Source organism: Aethalodelphis obliquidens, unplaced genomic scaffold (assembly GCF_003676395.1).
Source record: "Aethalodelphis obliquidens isolate GAN/ISIS:26980383/991018 unplaced genomic scaffold, ASM367639v1 scaffold16, whole genome shotgun sequence".
Lineage (NCBI taxonomy): Eukaryota > Metazoa > Chordata > Mammalia > Artiodactyla > Delphinidae > Aethalodelphis > Aethalodelphis obliquidens.
Window position 1 is genome coordinate 13,088,450 of NW_020837960.1, and position 24,511 is coordinate 13,112,960.

At 38.9% G+C, this 24,511-nt stretch overlaps 1 protein-coding gene across 1 annotated transcript in view; it reads left to right on the top strand.

Annotated features, from left to right (window-relative positions):
* GTF2F2 (general transcription factor IIF subunit 2) overlaps window positions 1-24,511 on the top strand; it is a 150,433-nt gene that overhangs the window by 120,030 nt on the left and 5,892 nt on the right. Inside the window, exons 6-7 of the mRNA XM_027116225.1 lie at window positions 1,211-1,310; window positions 15,394-15,537. Coding sequence (XP_026972026.1) covers window positions 1,211-1,310; window positions 15,394-15,537 — 244 coding nt within the window. The remainder of the gene's footprint in view (window positions 1-1,210; window positions 1,311-15,393; window positions 15,538-24,511) is intronic.

The following is a 24,511-nucleotide window of genomic DNA, read 5'->3' on the forward strand; positions in this document are numbered from 1 at the left end:
GAAATCTTAAATGCATTCATTTTGCTCTCTTTCTTCCCATTCTTTCATGTTAAGTTCCATTTTCTTTAAAAACCCACCTTCTTTTTTTTGTCTGTATCAAGTAGGTAATTTTCTAACATGGTTCTCAGTTTCTTTGCTGTGACCATTGCATTTCACTAGTTCCTTTTGGGTTCATTTTACTTTTTGCTGAAATGAATCCTTGAGTAGTTCTCTCAGTGAGGACCTGTGAATGATAAACTTTGTTTTTGTACAAAAATACTTTTATTTCACTCTTACTCTTCAATTATAATTTAGCTAGACATGGTTGGCAATTTTTTTTCTATAGTACTTTAAATATATTCTTGTATTCTGATATCTTGCTGATGAGAAGTCTAGAGGTACAGTGGTATCTTCTGTCGTTTAAAAAATAGTCACTTTGATTAAAAAAAAAAGTCATTTTGAAAGCTACACCATTTTCCTCCTTAAAACATTTTTTAGATTTACTGTGCTCATATACCAAAGAATTAATTTTTAAAATAAGTAAATGGTTGAATGTGAGTCACTGGGTATGGTAATATTTAGTCCAAAACAAAATCTCCTCAGATTGCTATTTGAATATATATATTTATAATATGCTATACCTAGTGTCATAGGTTTATTTTATGGCTCTTTTTCCAAAAGTGATGTTTTTAATTATATTTTAATTTAGATGGATGGAGTCCTACAGTTGGAAAACCAGTGCTGTCCAATAGAAATTTCTGTGATGATGGAAATGTTATTTATATGCACTGTCCATTAAAGCAGCTACTAGCCACTAGATCCTGAATGCTGATGTGTCATCTTTTTATGATACTTTAATCTCATCAAATGAATAGAAGTTTTGGATTAATACCTTGATTAGTTTTAGACCATATAACTTAAGATAATTCATTTTTACATGCAAATTTTTTTCTAGAAATTTAAAGCTGATTAGCTTCTTTGTTTTAAAACTTAAAGTTTGACTGCAAAGTATAGGTTTAGAAGGAAGTTGTAGAATTAAATGACATGGTTTGTATGTTTAGCTTATGGTCTGGTTTCTACATTATTGTCATATTCAGTGTGTTTTTGAAGTATTAAGACTGATGTATCTTCTTTATATATTAAGTATTAGTCTTGAAGAATTATAGGAATAACTCTTCAGGTTTCACCCAGTAAACAAGTAAGTTTGTTAATAATGCCTTCTGTTTTTCAGATTACAAATAGAAGAATCTTCCAAACCTGTGAGGCTATCACAGCAACTAGACAAAGTTGTGACAACCAATTACAAACCTGTTGCTAATCATCAATACAATGTAAGTCTTCATGTCTTTCTTCACTCTGTTCTGTCTTTAATATCACAAACTCTTAGGTTTTGAAAGGACCTTGGCAGTCACATAACTTGCTGTCAGGCGCTTGAGTTATCCAGACTTAGTGAGGAAGATAACAGTTTGCCAAGCATAGAAAAGATATTCACTGTGTATCCTAAATCATACGATGAGAAGAAGGCAACCACTGTTCAAATGACTCCTGAAAAGTTTTTCAAAGAAATAAAACACTTCATTTTTCAATGTTTCTAATGTTTTAGTGTCCTTAATAAATATTAGTTTTGCTGTTTTTTCTCAATACCTTTATTACTGAGAGTTTTTAATGTTTTGACAAAAAGTTTTAAAGGCCATGAAACAATGATAATTTTTCCCATTGATTATTAAGATGGCTTTGCATAGTTTCAACTTTTATGGGCATCTTTATGGCCTCACACTACCATTCAAAGCAAGGACTGCCTGTGTGTGTGTGTGTGTGTGTGTGTGTGTGTGTGTATGTGTGTGTGTGTGTGTGTATTTAAACCTCTTTTATTGAAGTATATCATATATACTATATTTATTATATATATACACAGCATATATATACACACACACAGTATGTATTTTCTGTGTGTATAAAATATGTATACACATGTATACATATTATGTGTACTTTGTGCCAGGCACTGTTCTTACTATTGTAACTACTGCTACTATCCTTATTTTACAGATGAAGTAACTGAGGCGCAGAGAGGTTAGCTTACTTGAGGTCACACAGCCAGTAATTAGCCAGTCCAGGTGTTGAATCAGATATTCTGTTTTAAGAGCCTTACTTTTTTTTTTTAATTGATGTATAGGTGATTTATAATATTGCATTAGTTTCAGGTGTCCAGCAAAGTGATGTGGTTATGCACATTGTAGGTTATTACAAGATACTGAATATAGTTCTCTGTGCTATACAGTAGGTCCTTGCTGTTTGTTTTATATATAGTAGTGTGTATCTGTCAATCCCATACTCCTGATTTATCCCTCCCCCTACTTCCCCTTTGGTGACCATAAGTTTGTTTTCTGTGTCTGTGAGTAGGAGCCTTACTCTTAATGAACCACTGTGCTGTGGTGTTGCACATTATTAGCAGTGCTAAAAGGGCTAAGGGTTCTGGGTCTTGAAGTACCTGCAGCGTCAGGAGAAATGTGATGATTTTCTGAAAATAAAAGGAAGCCTAAGTTAAGTCAAGTAGCAATTAAGAGTTGATAACCTGTGTCCTCCTTTGTTGCTTAAGATTCCCCTTGATACAGAGTTTAGGAAGAAATAAACACTCTTTAAGACTGGCCTTAAGTTCCAGGCTTATTCAGTGATGCAGATAGTATCTGCCAAACCACTGCTTTATGATATTTGAATTTCTTTGGTTATTTTATGTGAAAGGTAGCAAATGCAAGTGTCTCCAGGACCAAGTAGGCATCTCTCTGGGTGGGATGCTGAAATTTAAGAAGATAAGTGGTAGAGACTGATGAACTGGAGTGTATGTGCCCCTTCTAAAGACATTCAGATATTAAAAATTGCTACACTGTGTGGATTTAGTCAAGCAAGTCACAATTCAGCTGCATGCACGCAGGCTTTCGTTTTATAGCCTCTGGTTATGTGTCAGGGGAAAAATAAACTAAAAAAGAGGATAGGCAAGATAAGTGGGGACAAACATAAGATAATCCAAGAGAGGTATTTTTATGATGTCTGTTGATTGAGACAAGTAAGTAGAAGTCTCCTTCTTTGTCCTCTTCTATTCCAGTCTTTTCTACTCTTAGATGGGAATACATACAACCTTCTGGAGCCAAGTGGAAACAGAGAAGTGAAATAGGATAGGTCTTACTTGTCTTTGCCTCTCTTCTTCATTAATATGCTTCTCCTGTAGCCCCTGACTGTGCTTTTTTCTCCACTTATGGGTCAGGCTTCTGTATACCTGTTTCTATTCTTGTGTAAGTTTTTATTGCAGTGAGGACAAGGAAGACCACACCTTCCATAGACTATAAAAAGATATAGCCTTTCTGGAGAGAAGTTTGGTAATTTGTATCAAAAGCACTATAAAAGGATACATCCTTTGATCTAGCAGTCTTGTATCTAAGAATTTATCATAGTAAGACAAGTGGCCAAAGATGTATATGCAATAGTGTTTCTCCCTATTGCTTAAGATAGGAAAAGGTCAGAAACACTTGTCCCAAAATAAGGATTAGTTCAGTACTTTAAGTTGTTATTTTTTGATGGTAGGCTCTAGAGTGATTTTATCCTAATTTTCCTCTTTATGAAATCTTTTTTGAATTGTTGGAATTGTCACAGTGAGCATGTATTGTCTGAATTGTTACAGTGGGCAGTAAAACTTTTCTGTTGGAATGGGAAAGGGAAGAAAGCTAGGGAAGAGTGTTAGTACTTAGCCATGACAATGTCCTTCCACAGTTATCTAAGATTTGTCTTCTGTCAACAAAAATAATATTTTTTTAATGCCTGCTTTATGCCTGAGATACCTACTCTTGGTGAACCAAATAAATAAAATTCCTGTCTTCACGGAGCTACCACTTCTTTCAATTTCTCTGGTCATGCCTTTTCAGACCCCATTTGGGGTATAATCTATATTTCCTTTGACCTAGTGAGTCCACATTTGTATATTATAATTGTTTTTTCTTAAATTCCATTATAAGGGTCACTCTTGTTATACTACCACATACCATCATTTCTGAGGCAAAAGGAAAATGTCTCTTAGGTCAGTCAAAGCCGGCACCTTTGCTTAGTATTAAAGCTCTGACCTCTATCCAATTCATATACAGAGTGACATTGGCACTATATCTACCTGTCAGGTATAGAAGATACGTTCCAAATGTCATTTTTAGAATGTTTTTCATTGCTTTCTTTCTACTGCTAAAATAAATACAAATATATTGTATATTCTAAACCACTCATTAGGATATAAACCTATCACATCTCAAGAGGGAGGGGATATGGGGACAAGTGTATGCATATGGCTGATTCGTTTTGTTGTGCAACAGAAACTATCACGGTATTGTGAAACAATTATACTCCAATAAAGATCTATTTTAAAAAAAGAAAAAAAAAGCCATCACATCCACTTTAAAGACTCTTTTTAACATTAAGTGACATTTCAGTTCATGGTAACAGCCTTTGTTAAGGTTGTCATAGCGTAAATGAGTCGTTAATATTAACGTAATTACAGTGATGAGTCATATAGTAATCTTTGATTAACAGAGATTGACTGTAACTTACCACATTATGTTATTTGAATGTTTAGTGAATTTTTTCCATGGGATTGTATCAAAATGGGTGAAGGCACCTGCATAGCTTTTAAAAGGATATTCAGTATTATAATGCCAACTGTAAGAAGAGTATAAAACTTTTGTTATTATTGTCAGGAACATTAATTTTTAAGTGATTGAGAAACTTCAATGTAGTTCATTCAACAAGAATGACTTAGAGATTATGTAATCAGGATGTTCAGTTTTATTTATTTATTTAAAAAATTTTTTTTAATTAATTTATTCTTGGCTGCGTTGGGTCTGTGTTGCTGCGCGTGGGCTTCCTCTAGTTGTGGTGAGCGGGGGCTACTCTTCATTGCGATGCACGGGCTTCTCGTTGCAGTGGCTTCTCTTGTTGCAGAAGACAGGCTCTAGGTGCACGGGCTTCAGTAGTTGTGGTGCACGGGCTTAGTTGCTCCACGGCATGTGGGATCTTCCCGGACCAGGGCTCAAACCTGTGTCCCCGGCATTGGCAGGTGGATTCTTAACCACTGTGCCACCAGGGAAGTACTAAAATATTCAGTTTTTCGTGGTTTTTTTTAAACATCTTTATTGGAGTATAATTGCTTTACAATGGTGTGTTAGTTTCTGCTTTATACCAGAGTGAATCAGCTATACATATATCCCCATATCTTCTCCCTCTTGCATCTCCCTCCCACCCTCCCAATCCCACCCCTCTAGGTGGTCACGGACCACCGAGCTCATCTCCCTGTGCTATGCGGCTGCTTCCCACTAGCTATCTATTTTACAGTTGGTAGTGCATATATGTCCATGCCACTCTCTCACTTCGTCCCAGCTTACCCTTCTCCCTCTCTGTGTCCTCAAGTCCCTTCTCTACGTCTGCGTCTTTATTCCTGTCCTGCCCCTAGGTTCTTCAGAACCTTTTTATTTTTTTTTTAAGATTCTGTGTATATGTGTTAGCATATGGTATTTGTTTTTCTCTTTCTGACTTGCTTCACTCTGTATGACAGACTCTGAGTCCATCCACCTCACTACAAATAACTCAATTTCGTTCTTCTTATGGCTGAGTAATATTCCATTGTATATGTGTGCCACATCTTCTTTATCCATTCATCTGTCGATGGCCACTTAGGTTGCTTCCATGTCCTGGCTCTTGTAAATAGAGCTGCAGTGAACATTGTGGTACATGACTTTTTTTGAATTATGGTTTTCTCAGGGTATATCTATTTAGGTCTTCTGCCCATTTTTGAATTGGGTTGTTTGGTTTTTTGCCACTGAGCTGCATGAGCTGCTTATAAATTTTGGAGATTAATCCTTTGTCAGTTGCTTCATTTGCAAATATTTTTTCCCATTCTGAGGGTTGTCTTTTCATCTTGTTTATGGTTTCCTTTGCTGTGCAAAAGCTTTTTTTTTTTTTTTTTGCGGTACGTGGGCCTCTCACTGTTGTGGCCTCTCCTGTTGCGGAGCACAGGCTCTGGACGCGCAGGCCCAGCGGCCATGGCTCACGGTCCTAGCGGCTCCGCGGCATGTGGGATCTTCCTGGAATGGGGCACGAACCCATGTCCCCTGCATCGGCAGGCGGACTCTCAGCCACTGTGCCACCAGGGAAGCCCCTGTGCAAAAGCCTTTAAGTTTCATTAGGTTCCATTTGTTTATTTGTGTTTTTATTTCCATTTCTCTAGGAGGTGGGTCAAAAAGAATCTTGCTCTGATTTATGTCAAAGAATCTTCTTCCTATGTTTTCCTCTAAGAGTTTTATAGCGCCTGGCCTTCCATCTAGGTCTTTAATCCATTTTGAGTTTATTTTTGTGTATGGTGCTGGGGAGTGTTCTAATTTTATTCTTTTACATGTAGCTGTCCAGTTTACCCAGCACCATTTATTGAAGAGGCTGTCTTTTCTCCATTGTATATTCTTGTCTCCTTTATCAAAGATAAGGTGACCATAGGTGTGTGGGTTTATCTCTGGACTTTCTATCCTATTCCGTTGATGTATATTTCTATTTTTGTGCCAGTACCATACTGTCTTGATCACTGTAGCTTTGTAGTGTAGTCTGAAGTATGGGAGCTTGATTCCTCCAGCTCTGTTTTTCTTTCTCAAGATTGCTTTGGCTATTCGGGGTCTTTTGGGTTTCCATACAAATTGTGAAATTTTTTGTTCTGCTTCTGTGAAAAATACCATTGGTAGTTTGATAGGGATTGCATTGAATCTGTAGATGGCTCTGGGTAGTATAGTCATTTTCACAGTGTTGATTCTTCCAATCCAAGAACATGGTATATCTGTCTCTCCATCTGTTTGTATCATCTTTAATTTCTTTCATCAGTGTCTTATAGTTTTCTGCATACAGGTCTTTTGTCTCCTTAGGTGGCTTTATGATGTCTAGTTTTAAATTCAATATGAGGTTGAAATGTTCTCAAACTTTTGCCAGGTGGAGCTATATAAACATGAAGCCCAGTATTTCATTTTAACAGTTGAGGTTCTTTTAATGCAATTTTCAGGACAGAAATAAGGGGGAAAAAATTTGTACAAAAAATTTTAAAGGAGGTGGAAATGACATATGTATTTGTAAAAGAATATCCATACATACATTTGATCTGAAAGAAACCACTTTGCATTTACCCCCAGAAACATTTTCACTCACCTGTGACACCTAGATAAATTTACGTTTGGTATATATGATCATCTCCAAATATTTGAATTCCTACTTTGTACATAGAGCTTTTCTAAGCATTAAATTTAAATTTATCTCTTTGCTTCACAAACTATCTGGGATATGATACCTACTATTCTTGCCATTCAGAAAGCATTTTGGGAGCCAAAAAGAATGATATTAGTAGCATTATCTCTTAGAATAGTCCTTCCTTGAAAGCTTGGCCGTGAAAACTCACCCTTTAGTAGGATGTGACCTGTCAGGTTTCTCCCTTCGTGGCCTTTCCTCTGCCTTATTAGATCATCATTAATTTCTGAAACTTTTTCCAGAGAAAGTTTTTTGAAACACTAATTTTATGAGAATCTCCTTGAAAAAAAAGACTTGTGTAAAAAGAATTGTGTGTTAAAAGAACTTGTAGATTCTGATTATATCCTCCCCCTTCAATATTGACACTGCATTTAATATACTAAAGTTGGGAACCTCTAGGAATTTGTTTAATCCTGCATTTTGTAAACATTTGAACATCACATTCCCCATCCCCCATCCTTTCACGTAGCAAAAACAAACTATGAAAAATAATGGCTGTCAAAATAGGATTTACAAAAGGGCCCATTGGGGGAGGGGGAGATTTTGGAACTTATATTTTTCTTGGTTTTTACCTAATAAAGGAAAGAAATTGAGCTCTAGAAATATTTACAGTGGGGATTGACCTTGGTACCCTTATGCAGTCCCTGTGCTAATCAGTCATTTTTCATTAGAGGAGTAGAAGTTGTACAACGCAAGGACTTCCCTGGCTGTTTGGTGGTTAAGACTCCAAGCTTCCATCGCAGGGGGCACAAGTTCGATCCCTGATCGGGGAACTAAGATCCCACATGCCACATGGTGTGGCCAAAGAAAAAAGAAAGAAATTGTGCAACACAGAGGGGTTGGCATTGGTGCTTTCAGCACCTCACGCTTTTGTTTTCAGCATTTTAGGTTTGGTGCTAAATTTAAGGATTTACAGATTATAGTATCTATTGTTAACTAAATTCAATCTCAAAAAGTGAATAAATGGCTTAAAAAGATTCCAACAAAGAAACTGTAGATTAAAGATAATAGTAATGAAGCAAATATATATCAACATGAAAGTGGCAAAACTGACACTTCTCTTCTAAAACCATCTCTTGGAATTCCCTGGTGGTCCACTGTTTAAGACTCGGCACTTTCACTGCTATGCGCCCAAGGTTCGATCCCAGGTCGGGGAGCTAAGATCCCGTGAGCCGTGTGGCATGGCCAAAAAAAAAAAATCTCTTTTATTAGTCACTTTGTGAGGTAGAAACAGTGATGACGTGATCAAATCTGACAAGAACTTGGCCCTCCCGAAAAGGAAATTATCATTCTAAATATGGCTTGTGATCCCCTGTCTTTAATGATTCAGTTAGTGTCTATCATGGAAGAAGAAACAACTCCAGATATTTCAAGCCGAAAGGGACTTAAAGTAGGGAACTGGTTACAAATGGTTTACAGAATGGAATAACAAAAATGGAAGGGCTGAGGTTGCCAGAGATGAGGAAGCTGCTGCTTCCACAGGTGCTTCCACAGCACAAGAGAAGAAAACCGCCCTTCCTCCTGCTTCCTTCTTCCATTGGCAGAGCCCCAGCTGGGAACAGGCTGGCAGGGGGGTCTCGGAAGTGTGGCCTGCAGTCCCCTGACGCCGCCACCACCGCCGCCAAGGCTGGGAGCTGAAGGCTTATTGGAAATAATTTGACATAGTGACCCTTGGCCTTTGTGTTGTACCGTAAGTTGTATTAGCTGTTGCTGGTTCAAAGCCATCACAGTTTGCAATTCACTTAAAGACTAAGCATCCAGAACATGAAGACGGATCCACTGTATTTTGAGAGCAAAACAAAAAAAAGTGTTTTGTAATTTTGACAAATTAAATTAAAACTTATTCCTAAAATAGTTTTATTTCATCTCTTTAAATTTTTTGTTCTTGTATGCTTTATAAAGATAACTGTGCATATTAATACAGAATACATTTTTTAATAATTTACAAATATATATTCATATAGTTCATGCTTTACATTTTTTACTGATTGGGATTTCCCCAGTGGTCCAGTGGGTAAGACTCAGCGCTTTCACTGCTGAGGGCCTGGGTTCCGTTCCTGGTCAGGGAGCTAAGATCCCACAAGCTGCGTGGCGAGGGGAAAAAAAAGTATTTTTTTTACGGATAGAGTTATATAATCAAAATATAGAGTCGGCTGATGTGTAAGATTCCTTTCAGCTCCCTCCATCCCTGATTGCAAGTAAGGGTGCTTGTGTATGTGTGTTCTGGTTGACGTTGTGGACATCATCATCCAGCCTGTGTAAATGTCACAGTATTCTTATATGTAGTCTCCATCTTATGACCTTTCTCATAAGGACTCCCTTTTCTCATAAGGATTTGTGTCTTCTCTTGTCTAGACAGTGGTTCTCAATGCTGGCTGTACACTAGAATCACCTGGGAAGCTTTTAAAAAGAAAAATACCTCCAGAGATCGATTGTATTGATCTACTATGGAGGCTAACTGTCTTAAATTTTTAAGTTCCCTAGGTAATTCTAGCATTCCGCCACTGATCCACAGTTACAGGCATTTTTTATAGCTCTGTCTGCCATCTCCTGTTGGGGTGGGGAGCAAAAGTGATGCCCGGGAGACCAGGAAGTCTCTTTCCACTAAACCTAAGGCTTTTAAAAAGGCTTAGTATCTTCTCGTCTCTGTTATCATCAATCCCCCTCTATGCCCCACCCACCCCAGCTTGAAAAAAGATTTCTCTTTCCCTTTTTTTTTCCTGGCAAGAGCTCTTAGTCTGAAAATGATAGAGAATTAGAAAAATTGAACTAGAAAACTACTGTTGGAGGTAATAGAAGTATTACATAAAATCTTGACGTAAACCCCCAGGAACTAAAAAGAAAATTTATTTTATGCATACTCTGTTTCCTTCTGTGTGGCAACCAACTGTGTTAGTCTTCAGAGCTAGGGTTGTTGGCAGTAGGGGGGGTTTTGCTTGGCTTTTTGTTTTGTTCTCAGGTATCTGTATGAATTTGGAATTCTGCTGATTAAAATGGATGCCTGCAGGACTGTATCTAAAGGCCTTTCGGCAATATTTGCCGAATATATCGGGTAGTATATAGTGTAGTATAAGGATACATGCTTCGTTCATTTGAATTTGCACACCAAGGACTGATCAACTCTAAGGAAATAATTTCCTCCTAAGAGATAACAACACACTAAGCAGAAACAGGAGCATTGGGGGTGGGGGGGAGTCTTTCATAAGGATTTAAAATGCAAACCATGTTATTCAAGGCTGTCATGCTCACTTTAAAAGTTAAAATACAAGCCTCCACAAAGACTGCCTTGACAAAGCAATCAAAATATTTCTGCAAACAACAATCTAGAAATTTACAGACATTTGTATTATGATACTTTAATTGGCAGTAGGTGGCATTTATAATTTTAGTCAGTGATTATTGTTTCAGTAATGATGGTTGAACAGCTCTATACCACATCCACAATGGATTTTCAACATTTGGTTGCGTTTTTAGTCTTGAATAATTTGCTTTTCATTTTGAAAGTAAAATTGTATATGATGGATTTTTTGGATTGTAAAAATTTGTAACTAGAGATTAAATTTAATGTTCTTTCTGAATTGACATTTATTTCTATGCAGCTGGTTACACTGTAGTCTGTGGTCATTGGGGGCAGATATAAGATCAGTAATTAAAATTCATATAATATAAAAGCTATTTCTAGTCCAGTAACTCTCCTACTAATATTTTGTGGTAGCTGCTAAAAAGTTAGAAAATATGACTGCTTTGAGTGTCATCTCCTTGTAATGCCAGTACAAAACAAAATGCCCAAAGGGAAAAGAGCTAAAATGAGAAGAAATAGCATTATCTCAAAACAGTAGTCTTCTCCTAAACTAGTTCATATCATTTGTAGCTTATTTGTAGAATTAATTTTATTTGTAGTACAAAGTTGTAAGTGCAATATTAAGATTGGCATTTCTACACTGTTTGGCTTAAAAGAGAAAATTTACCTCAGGGATCTTAGTTTTGTCCTGAGTATAAGTTATTAATAACTAAATGATCATGGAAGTAATTTCAGTCCCTTTTTATAGTTACACATATATTGGAACTACCTGATACCACAGAGCAGAATTTGGGTTATAAGCCTGTCTTGGACATTATCAAAAAAGATTTAAATAATGCGGTACTGCAGAAATTTTGTTTTAAAACAATCTTTTCTGTAAGTTATCCTATAGTACAGGCCCTGAGGGCATTAAAGAGATATATGTCTGGGTTTTCAGATTACACTTCTAAGTGTTTTTTTTTCTTTTGCAAATATTTGATTGATTGATTGAAGTATGGTTGATTTACAATGTTGTGTTAGTTTCAGGTGCGCTTTTAAGTGTTTTTATTTCACTAGTCAAAAGTAAAGTTAGGCTGCACTGTCCCCTGGGTTATTGAGCCATTGATAGACATGGTTAACACAGAAAGACAAGCATACAAGTCTAGTCTGTTTTCTCCACAATTTAAAGAAGGAAAGCAGCAATGTTAAATACAGTGTTTTGAGATTGAAACATGTAAACCAAGATTTAAAAAAAAATTTCTGTGTAGAATTGGTGCTTTTCTCAGTACTCATTAACATTACAAATCACAACCTAATCTGACTCTTAATCTTATCCTCAGTATTTTTTTAATATCTATTTATTTGTATTATTATTTGGCGGGTCTTAGTTGTGGCACACAGGATTTTTCGTTGCAGCACACAGGCTTCTCTCTACTTGTGGCGCGAGGGCTCCAGAGCGTGTGGGCTCAGTAATTGCGGTGCATGGGCTTAGTTGCCCTGAGGCATGTGGGATCTTAGTTCCCTGACCAGGGATCAAACTGGCGTCCCCTGTGTTGCAAGACGGATTCTTAACCACTGGATCACCAGGGAAGTCCCTTATTCTCAATATTGATTTTGAAGTTTCTTTCTAATTTATTCTAAATTCTTTTCTTCAGTCCTTTTGGGTCTGACATATGGCTTTAGGGTTGGGACAACTTGATAACAAACACTTAAGTTTTTCTCTCCACTGCCAGCTAGAATGTATGCCCTCTCTGAACTGGGCCATCTTGCTTTACCAGCACGTTTCTTTACTTGAAAACATTTTTGTTCATCTTCCTAGCTTCTCGAGTCTTTTTTTTTTTTTTTTTTTTTTTTTTTTTTGCAGTACACAGGCCCCTCACTATCGTGGCCTCTCCCGTTGTGGAGCACAGGCTCCGGACGCGCAGGCTCAGCGGCCATGGCTCACGGGCCCAGCCGCTCCGTGGCATGTGGGATCTTCCCGGACCGGGGCACGAACCCGTGTTCCCTGCATCGGCAGGCGGACTCTCAACCACTGCGCCACCAGGGAAGCCCTCGAGTCATTTTACACAAGGAAGAGATGGCTAAAGGTGGAAGCTGAATATACCATAACTTCTGTTTCCTATTTCCTTAATTTAACTTTTTCCATCTTCTTTCAGCATAAATTAAAGCTGGGACAGAAGAGAAGACAGAATATCATACAACTGTAGCTCCACACTTAGAGTCCAAAGCCTAGCACTGGTCTTTTGCTAGGTCCCCACTTCTTTGTCTTGTTTTTCTTGAGGACCAATGGCTTTTCCCTAAATGAGATCCCACATCCCACTCAAGCCTGCGGGAAGGGAATAGGCTTTCCCCACTCCTCCTTAGTCTGATTCTATCTCCCTCTATTTTCTAGATACCAAGTTAAGTTTCTCTTAGTCCCCACTTGGTCAGAGTAAAAGGCTATAACATCTTCATACCGTGGTCCAGACTTTCATACTCTTTTACCAGGCCCTTCTTTCTAGACTGTCCATCACAGTGGACAAAGCAAACCCTTTCAAATACAGTGCACCTGTGGAAGGGAATGTCAGGATGCAAACTAAGTACAAATGTAAGTAGGGGGAAATAATGACATATTTGAGACCTTGGTCAGCAAAGCAAGGCTTAAAGATTAATCCCTTAAGGCATTCCATGATCTCCTTCTTCTTTTTAACCCAAAGACTGTTTGAATTTGTGGGTTTTGTCCTGGTCTGTCGTGATTTCTTTCTCCATCATACAGCCACTGTCTTAGTTCTTTCTATCCTTCTTTTGACCCGAGAGAAAGAAAATTCTTCCTTGAGTGGCCCTCAGGTAGATCTCTGTTGGTCTTGGCTATCTCTGCAGCCTCCTTTCTCTCAGAATTGGGGCAGAATCTGTAATTCTGCCTTTTTGCTTAAGTGCATTTTTTTTCATCTGTTCTTCCATCTTCCTCAAATTGAGAAGGCATGGATTTCCCCCTTGGTCATGGGTTTCTCTGGTCTCTCCCCTCTGCAGTCTTGCTTCTAGCTCTTCTAGTCACTCTGCTCTTTAGCAATTCCTTTGTAGCTGCCCACAGTTGTTTTCTTTCAGGCTCTTTCCACCCAGAAAATCTTGAGACTAGCTAGATTTCATTCCTCCCCAACAATACAGTCTGTGCCATGCATTTGCACTTTTTTTCAGCATCATGATCTTGTTCTAGGTAGCTCTGTGCTCTCTATTACTACATTACTACTATTACTACATTTAAAATGCTCAAGGCCCTGTCTGTACATTTTAATACACAAGCCCTAAGAAAGGGATACCTTTTGAAAGAGAGTGTCTTATTTGCCCCATATTTTAGTGCAATACCAAGCACCTAATCTATGCTTAATCTGTTGAGGAGATGAATGGGTTTTGAGTTTTACTCCCAAGATGTACATATCATAAAAATTAAGACATTCAATTTAGTCCTTTTTCCTTGTATAGCTCCTAATTTTATCTAATTGAAGGACAGATACTTGTTGTCAGTTACTTCTTGCCTCTAATTTGAAAGTCTCTGATATATTATTTAGTCTTGACATCAGTAGAAATTAGACTTTACCTTTTTACATCTCTATTGTTAAAATCCAGAGAATAAGCCTAACTCTATGAAGCTGGAATTTGTGCCTAATTTAGTTGTACATTTTGAAACGTCTTTCACGGTCTTTGAAGCTAGTCTCTAGATTATAGAGACGCACAGAAGATTGTTCTCTTGGCAGCTTTCACCCCCCCCTTCTGATGCTGTATTTACCAGGTGGGCTGCCGCAGTTTATATACATGTCCTATAACATATAGTTCCTGAGGCTTCATCAAAATAAAGTCTTTCTTGGGCTTCCCTGGTGGCGCAGTGGTTGGGAGTCCGCCTGCCGACGCAGGGGACGCGGGTTCATGCCCCGGTCCGGGAGGATCCCACGTGCCACGGAGCGGCTGGGCCCATGAGCCATGGCCGCTGGGCCTGCGCGTCCGGAGCCTGTGCTCCGCAACGGGAGAGGCCACAACAGTGAGAGGCCCGCGTGCCGCAAAAAAAAATAAATAAATAAAATAAAGTTTTTCTTAAAAAAAAAAAATTAAAAGCTTAATCAACTGACATGAATGCAAGTAAGTTGCACGTTTTCAATAAAAAGGTAATTTTTTTACAAATGCACATGTCTCTGGAAGGTAACACTAGGAGAGAGTTTATACACTCTCTTCATGTCACTGCTTACTTCATCTTACAGAAGAAGCAAGTTCAAAGAGGTCACACAGTTGGGAGGAGAAAAGGCCTCCTGTCACCTCCCATGTGCTTTCCTTTTTACCAATGTTCCCCAAACTTTTCATCCCTAGAGAACCTGTTCTATGATCTGCCTGCCCCTCAACCCTCTTCCTGCCCTGAAAAACTCCAATTTTGAAAGATGTTGCCTACCAAACTGCATGTAGCAGATAAACTGTTTTACTGAATTTCGGGTAATCAAAAACAAAGAACTGCAAGTTAGACTTTGTGATCAACATGAGCTAACTGGTGGCCACGCTGAACTGATATAATTTCGGTAAAGAAAGGCTTTTTGCGAGGAAGTGGACACATTATGTAAAGCTTTAGGGAATAATGAAAACGGGTTACAGATGGGCTTTAGTACCTTCTTAGAGCCTTAAAGGTCTGAGGAGCCCTGGGAGCAGCGAGGACCCCAGGTACTGAACCACCACCCTTTGACCTGCTGCTTTGCAGCTTAAAATCTAAGTGTCACGTGGAGGACTGAAAAGAGAGTGCCTGTGTTTCAGAGTGAGCGTGTTGAATTAATGCCTTCCGTTTTTTTTTTTTTGCTTTTTGCACCTAGATTGAATATGAAAGGAAAAAGAAAGAAGATGGGAAACGAGCTCGAGCTGATAAACAACACGTTTTAGACATGTTGTTTTCGGCCTTTGAGAAGCATCAATATTATAATCTTAAGGACTTGGTGGACATCACAAAACAGCCTGTGGTATGTATATGCTCACATTGATCCTTTAAATACGTCCTGCTTCATTAATACAGCTTTCCTGAAGAGAAGTGTATTGTAAATGAATAAGTTCACTTGCACCTATGCTGATGTCAGGTTTTGTTTCAACACGGAAAAGATGTCTCAGTGTAGCCTTTTCCCCCCTCCCTCCCTCCCTTCCTCCCCCCCCTCCTTTCCTCCCTTCCTTCCTTCCTTCCTCCCTCCCTCCTTCCCTCCCTTCTTTCCTCCCTTCCTTCATTTTGTTTTCTTACCTCAGCTTCATTGTTTTCAATTTTAAATACATTGAATATCAGTAGTTCCATATGAAGAAAAGGTGGATTTGTCCTCCTTTTGACTGATCCTTGAGTTTAAACCTGAAGTCTCTTTGTTTATATCCTTTCTAGTCTGTCTTTTGTTCTCTTACCTCCCTCCAAAAAAGCTCAACTTGAAGAGTTGTATGGGGCTTTCACGGTGAATGTTTATCCCCGTTTTGTGAACTGTTCTCTGTGGATTTTTTTTTTTTTTAATCAGAATCTATCTAGTACTAACATTAGGTCTTTTTAAACTTGAGCTGTACTGCCTCACAATGCTTGTGGAGATTATGATTGTGTTGGGCTATTCTCCATTTTCAAGGAAAATTTTAATAAATTGATGTTTTAGAAAGTTTTTGTTTGTTCTATAAGTAATCATTTTTAATCACTTCTCCAGACTCTTGTGCCTATTTGCTAATAATTTATGTTTCTAATCCATTTAAAATGTTGGTAACGGGCTTCCCTGGTGGCGCAGTGGTTGGGAGTCCGCCTGCCGATGCAGGGGATGCGGGTTCGTGCCCCGGTTTGGGAGGATCCCGCGTGCCGCGGAGCGGCTGGGCCCGTGAGCCGTGGCCGCTGAGCCTGCGCGTCTGGAGCCTGTGCTCCGCGGCGGGAGAGGCCACAGCAGTGAGAGGCCCGCGTACTGCAAAAAAAAAAAAAAAAAAATGTTGGTAACAAGTAAGGGATCGAAACCCTTTCTCCAGCCTTGGGTCACATTTCCTTCCATTTAACTTTCTCACACCTGAGGTTAGCAAAGTATCAAATTGAATTATATTTTAGTATTTTAAGTATTTAAGTATTTTAAGTATTTTACTTTACAGGTTTTTAAAAATTAGATGGAAACCCCCTTGTTTTTGTCCTCTTACCCACTTTGCTTTATTATTTTATCCGCTTTGCCAGGATACTCAAGAATATGTTAATTCTAACTGCTCCATTTATTTGCTTCAGAATATGTAACAAGATAACTGCTTTTGTAAAATATTTTAACATAAACGGCTTGGTATAATTTTTTTCTGATTTATTCAAAGCTTTAGGAAATTATTTCTGAAACTTCAGTATTGATGGTACGGCTTCCCACTTCTGTAGAGATTTCTTTACTGTTATATTTCTTCCTTTCACTTTTTCATTAAGAAAGAAATTTGAATTCCAAAAGACCTAAGTACTTTGTTGTTGTTTTTTTTTTAACCAGAGAGGAGGAAAGTGCTCATGCCGGCAGTATTATCAACTCATCTTAATGACTTCGCTCCCTTCAGCATCAAAGCCTTAGAAACAGCATTCCAAGCTAGATAAAAAATTTGAAATAGAATAATTCATAAGCTAAGCTCTGTTTCTTCTGGTTTTAATGAAGTTTACCTTTGTATTTTATATATACATGAAAAGGCCATTCCAGAAATTCTGGATGCAAACAGTATATTCTCATAGAATAACACACACACACACACAAAATTAGATATGGGAAAATAAGTGTTTGTAGAGGGCCATTCAGATGATACTAGGGAAAGCACTTTCTTTGCCCTTAACATGGGATGACATATTTTTAAAGTTTACTCATTTTGCATCAAAGAAAAGGGATAACTAGTATTTCTCTCAATCTTTGTTCTTCGGATAATTTTTACATGGTGGAACTCAGTGAATCTCTTATAATAGAGCTTCTTAATTCATGGTCAGTAGATGGGCTTTAGGAGATCCAGCAACCCCCTGAATATGTACAAAAATGTGTGGATTTTTCTGGAGAGCAGATTTATAGTTTATATCAGATTCTCGTAGAGAGCCTGGGAACCTCAAAGAGCTTGAGAACCACTGACCTAGAAACAATTATTTTATAATAGTTTTATTATTTAGGGACTAAATTGCCTCGGCAAGCGTAAAGTTTTTGAAGGCAGGTTTGTATATTATTCATATCCCTAAATATTCATACATTCCACAACACAAACATAGTAGCAATTCAGTAATTGATTTAAGAATCAGGAGATGGCCCATCCTCTGTATTTAAAGACCACCATATTTTCCTCAGGTGGATTTTGACAGGCCTCATGTCGTTTATGGCAGGAGCAGGGTAGAAAGAGCCATCTCGAGAAAGCATGGAATGCCAGAGCTACCGTTATCCTCGCGTAGAGGGGAGGAGAGGACAGGAAGTGGTCAGCATTGATTCCAGTCCTGCCATACCTCAGTGGGATCTGGAGAAGTCACTTCCATTGCTAAAATTGAGGAGTTGGACTGGATAATCCTTGTGAGCCCTTCCAGCTCTCCATCTGTGATTCTCTCTTTCTCCTATTTCATCTCCTCCTCTCCACCTCCCACTCACATTTGAACTGAGTTGGCAAAGCCCCTTGACCTAGAAAGAAAGTGGCCAGAGCCCAGCTCTCCTCTGTGTAGTAACTATCACCTTTAAAAGGTTCACAGGGCATAAGTCAGTCTGTACTAATTGTCATGAATATACCCTTATTAATTTGATTTTAGTCTGAGCAATACCAAGAGAATGAAGGAACCCAGTGTCGCATGAAGGTCAGTGATCCAGGAAAGAGATTTCCTGGTATGATGGAAAGAGCACAGGACTGGAAGTAATAGGATCTCAGTTCAAGTCCCAGCCCTGCCATTTAGCCAGAGTCCTAGGTATTTAAATGCATTTAATGTTTAATACATTATATAATTTAATATTTAATTTACTTAATATATGACATTCTTAATATAAAATTTACCAATATATTCAAATTAAATGTTTATCATATTATACTTTGTAAATATGTTTTTAAAATACATAGTTTACAGGATCCTTATAATAATTAATGTTTATGAAAGTTGCATTTGTCAACAGCAAAGTATTTTACTATTATTATTAGTATTATTAAACAAATTTTTGAGCCCTGTGTAAAAAGGAAGAAAAGAGATCTTCTTTGTGTTAATCAGTTCTTTAGTGTATGCATTTAATGACATGCTCTTGTTTTCTTTTTTTTAATTAATTTATTTATTTTGGCTTTGTTGGGTCTTCGTTGCGGTGCACAGGCTTCTCATTGCGGTGGCCTCTCTTGTTACGGAGCATGGGCTCTAGGGGCCCACGGGCTCAGTATTTGTGGCACGTGGGCTCTAGAGTGCGTGGATTTCAGTAGTTGTGGCACGTGGGCTCAGCAGTTGTGGCTCGTGGGCTCTAGAGCGCAGGCTCAGTGGTTGTGGCGCACCGGCTTAGCTGCTCCGCGGCATATGGGATCTTCCTGGACCACAGCTCAAACCCGTGTCCCCTGCATTGGCAGGCAGATTCTTAACCACTGCACCACCAGGGAAGTCCCTGCTCTCGTTTTCCAGTGGCGCCTAGTGCCACTTTTGATACCAAGTTTCTAACCATGAAGTGTATTGCTTTAATACCTCCTCTTTGTTATTAACACTACTACTGTATTCTTAAGTTACCATCTGCTTTCTGACCTTTAGAATGTCATTTTTGACATTCTGAGTGAATCTGAAGTATTTTCTTGTTTTTCCAGTTCCTTCCCTTCTATATTCTTCTTCCTAAAAACCTTCACTTCTACAAGCAAAATTATTGATTAGAGAAACTGCCCTTAAGGGCTAGCCTGTTTCTCTCATTCGCAGGTGTGTGACTTGCATAAGCAACCAAAGAATTAAAGTTACTCATTCAGGGCAAATAAGCCAGTTTTATTAATATGCCAGGCTCTGGTAACTGATAAAAAGTTGGAAACACGGTATCCATTTAAAGAAGTGTTTTTATGCAGTTTAAATTTTGACTTTTTTTTTCCCCTCTCTAAAGTAAACTATCAGGGGAGCCTGTTATTTCTCTCCGGGCAGTCTTTGCTCTTTCACCTTGAATGTGTTATGTCTAGTCTTTCTTCATATTTTATTATATCTGTAAAATAGAAGCATAATATCATTTCCTTCAAAAATACAAACCAGGGCTTCCCTGGTGGCGCAGTGGTTGAGAGTCCACCTGCCGATGCAGGGGACACGGGTTCGTGCCCCGGTCCGGGAAGATCCCGCATGCCGCGGAGCGGCTGGGCCCGTGAGCCATGGCCGCTGAGCCTGTGCGTCCAGAGCCTGTGCTCCGCAACGGGAGAGGCCACAACAGTGAGAGGCCCGCGTACGGCAAAAAAAAAAAAAAAAAAACCACTAGAAACTATATAATTGCTCCCTTTGAAACACCAAACTGCGAAGACCATTTTGAGCCCTAGCATACTGTTCTCTTAACACAGCACCCATTTCCCAGTGTTTCTCTAAACATCCATTTGTATTAGAAGTGTCGTCGAAAATCAGCTCTAATTATAACTGAACCTCTTCATTTCCTTATGCTCTAAATCCACTCAATTTCACGTCAAGATTCAGGGAAGTTTATCTTTAATTATTGATGACTCTTCTAAATCAGCAGCCCCAATCATGTCGATCCAGTGGACCATTTACTTTTGAATTCAGTGTATGTAATTGAACAGTTTGCATGCTTTTATAAAGTAAGTTCAAATCAACAAGAAAAATGAGGCAGAGATTTGCATGGCTTTGATTGTGAAGCAGCTTGGTGCCCGCACTTCAAATTGCCTAGCACTAAATAATGCTGAACAGACTGTTTATTTGCCCAAAGTAAGCTTTTGATAAAACCGATGCAGCAATAAGGTAGTGTTAACATAATCCTCAGAGTTTGTTCCCAGACAGGCCTAAATAAATGCTTGAACAGAAATAAGTGAAATTTGGCATCAGTGAGATACAAGAAGATATGCTTTTTTAAAGGATAAAATAGCTAGGGAATTTGATATACTGAGCATTTCTCCTGTCAAAAAAATAAAATTTTATTTACAAGTATATGTTCCTATAGATCTGTGAATTGGTAGATCTATAGATCTATAGATCTATAGATCTGTGAATTCAGCTGCAAGAAAGAGAAACTCAGCTCAAACTAGCTTAAACAGAAATAGAACGTATAGGCTCCTGTAGCTGGGAAGTTCAGGAATGCATCTTGCTTTAGACGTGGCTAGATCCAGCTACTAATATTATTTAGTTAGAACTGTCCCTCCCCATCTCTCCACATCTTTCCTCATCATTCTGTGTGTCGTCTTTATCCGTAGGCAGGATCTTGCCATGTGGTAACCCAAGTGGCCTCCTGAAGCACCTCACAGCTGGCAGCCTCAAAGCAGAAAGGCAACATCTGTCCTGATGATTCCAGCAAAAGCTCGGGGAAGATTTTAATTGCCCTGATGGGGGTTGTTTGCTTATTCCTGAGCCAAGGGTACAGAAGTCCATCAACCGAGCCCACTGCCTCTCCCACCCTTGTGCCACACTGCTTGGTACAGAAGTAGCACCTGATGAGTCATAGTCATTTGACTGTTATCTCAAATTTAGTTTGTTGAAAACAAAACTCCTGATTTCTACACCCCTCCAACCCCGACCCCCCAGACTTCCCCATTGCAGTGACACCACCATTCCCCAAGTTGCTCAAGCCAGACATCTGTACTCCTGTTTCCTCTTCATGATATCTATATTACACATTATGGTACATATATATCATATATTTGTTACATATCTCTGGCTCAGGATCTTAAAAGATAAAAGTAATCCTGGAGATAATCTAGTCTAAGTTGGAGTCCCAGAGAAGGAAGTTGCCTAGTGGCTTGAAGGCATCTCTTACCACATTGCCTCTTCTATCCAGACATGTGTATACAACCAAAGACAAGCAAAGAAAATGTTTTTCTGACAATAGGAGCCCCTTTTTAATGAGCAGGGGGGAAGCTAATTTCTCTCTCAGGCAGACTGCTTTCAAATGTCTGTGTTATTAAGAATCACCAGGCTTCCCTGGTGGCGCAGTGGTTAAGAATCCGCCTTCCAATGCAGGGGACACGGGTTCGAGCCCTGGTCTGGGAAGATCCTACATGCCGCGGAGCAACTAAGCCCGTGCGCCACAACAACTGAGCTTGCGCTCCAGAGCCCGCGAGCCACAACTACTGAAGCCCACACGCCTAGAGCCCGTGCTCCACAACAAGAGAAGCCCCCGCAATGAGAAGCCTGCACACTGCAACTAAGAGTAGCCCCCGCTCGCCCTAACTAGAGAAAGCCCGCGTGCAGCAACAAAGACCCAACACAGCCAAAAGTAAAAATTAATTGATAAATCAATTTTTTAAAATTGTATCGTTAAAAAGTTGAAACCAACTTAAAAGAAAGAATCATCATCGTTAATCTAAGCTAAGTACATAGAGAATGGAATCTAAGCTTTATCTTAGCTCATTCAGTTTCTAATCCAAAGTAAAAATGGTTTTTTTTATTTTTAATTTTTTTTATAAATTCATTTATTTTTATTTATTTATTGCCTGCGTTGAGTCTTCTCTTGCTGCACGCGGGCTTCCTCTAGCTGCGGTGAGCGAGGGCTACTCTTCATCACGGTGCGCTTGCTTCTCATTGCGGTGGCTTCTCGTTGTGGAGCACAGGCTCTAGGTGCACGGGCTTCAGTAGTTGTGGCACGTGGGCTCAGTAGTTGTGGCTCGCAGGCTCTAGAGCACAGGCTGAGTAGTTGTGGCGTACGGGCTTAGTTGCTCCACGGCATGTGGGATCTTCCCGGACCAAGGCTGGAACCTGTGTCCCCTGCATTGGCAGGCGGATTCTTAACCACTGTGCCACCAGGGAAGTCCCCAAAATGGGTTTTTTTACGTGTTTGAAGTTCCTTCCCAAATGTACTACTGAATAATGCTGTTTTTATTATAATGTCTTGTTCTGACATATGCTTTCCCTTTTTTACATGATTCCTTTTTCTTCTTTTCCCCTGAATCTTTATCATTTCCTTTCTGTTCACATATTTCCTTTCTATTCTCTCTTCATGTCTCCTATAACTGGAAGTTTTCAGTTTTGAATGGTACTACCAAAACTAAAAAGACCACCAATTTCCCAGCAGAGCATATTAGCTAGTGACAGCCCTCTGTGAGACTCTTTTTTTTTTTTTTTGCTGCGTCAGCTCTTTGTTGCGGGGTGTGTGTGGGGGCTTCTCTCTAGTTGTGGTGCGCGGGCTCAGTAGTTGTGGGACGTAGGCTTAGCTGCCCCACGGCCTGTGGGGTCTTAGTTCCCCGACCAGGGATCAAACCGACGTCCGCTGCGTTGGAAGGCAGATTCTTAACCACCGGACCACCAGGGAAGTCACGAGACTTCCATTTTAAAAAATAATTATTTGCAGTGGCTGGTTAACTTAGTTGGTTGGAAGGTGGTGCTAAAAAATAACTATTTGCTTGTGAATTTGAGCCTTAATTAAAAGTTTTAGAATATGAAATGTCATACTAAAATAAATTATTAACTATGTTGAATATAAAAGGATAAAAGTTAAGCACATTTATGAAATTTTAATGCTTTCCTTATGAGTAGAAGGTTCTAATAACTAATAGATTTACTACTAATGAGTTTATTATGAAATAGTAACGTTTTCTCTTTTAATTTATTGTACGGTTTGTTTCAGCCTTTTTACTGTTTTTTCTTTTTTACCTTATTTCTGCATGGGGTAAAATTGGGGGTGAATTTACTAACATAACCAATTGAGTCCATATTTTACGTGAGATATTACATAGGTAACAGCAATATCTGACATAGGCTCCCAGTATGCAAAATTGGGCATTATTTACATACAGAGTTTACATAGAGTTTTAAATTAAGCAGTAGGCCACACAGTTTATGTTTATTCTGAAAAATGTCATTATTCATAAAATCTCTTTCTCCACCCTTCCAGTCCCATTTAATTTTAAAGGGAGGGAAAAGTAAATGTTTAAGCTCATTAACTGCTTTCTCCTGATTTCTTTATTTAGTCCCTGAGCAAGCTAGAAGGAAGGACTTGTTTTAAGCTTGCCATCCTTATGGGAATTATCTTTTTTTTTTTTTTTTTTTTTTTTTTTTTTTGCGGTACGCGGGCCTCTCACTGCTGTGGCCTCTCCCATTGCGGAGCACAGGCTCCGGACGCGCAGGCTCAGCGGCCATGGCTCACGGGCCCAGCCGCTCCGCAGCATGTGGGATCTTCCCGGACCGGGGCACGAACCCATGTCCCCTGCATTGGCAGGCGGACTCTCAACCACTGCGCCGCCAGGGGAGCCCCATCAATCCTTTTTTAATCCTTAGCCAGCAAACCTTTTATCTACTATTGCCTTAAAGTAAAACTTTACTATCTATTCCAGATATTTTAAGGGTGAATAATGCTTCATTGTTGAGAATACTAGCTAATTTTCTAAAAATTCTTTATGGTAAAATACATACCTAAAGAGTCTCATTGCTTGCCATTTAATTTCGAGCAATATTTTCAAGTGGACTAATAATAACTCTGCCAATTGATATCTTCTTATTTTTTGTACATTCTAAACTACTTGTCACACCAAATGCACTAATAGGTAGTTTCCATGGTTCTAAATGCAAGAATTCATATTTATATTTCAATAGGAATTTTTTTCATCTTTATTAAGTTTTAGATATCTTTGTATGTTCCTAGTTAACACTTTTAACATTAACTATATGAATATATGTATGTTTTTTTCCCCCAGTTGGAAGCCGTCATATCCCAGCCTTGGAATACCTTGCAGTATTCCAAGGTTAAGTTATGTTTAGCATACAAATAAACTAATACAGTTTAGAAGACATGTCTTTAAACATACAGTTAAAATTAAAAGTTTTGGCCCAAAGGAAGTAAACTTTATCTGAAATATGGAAGTATGTGAATC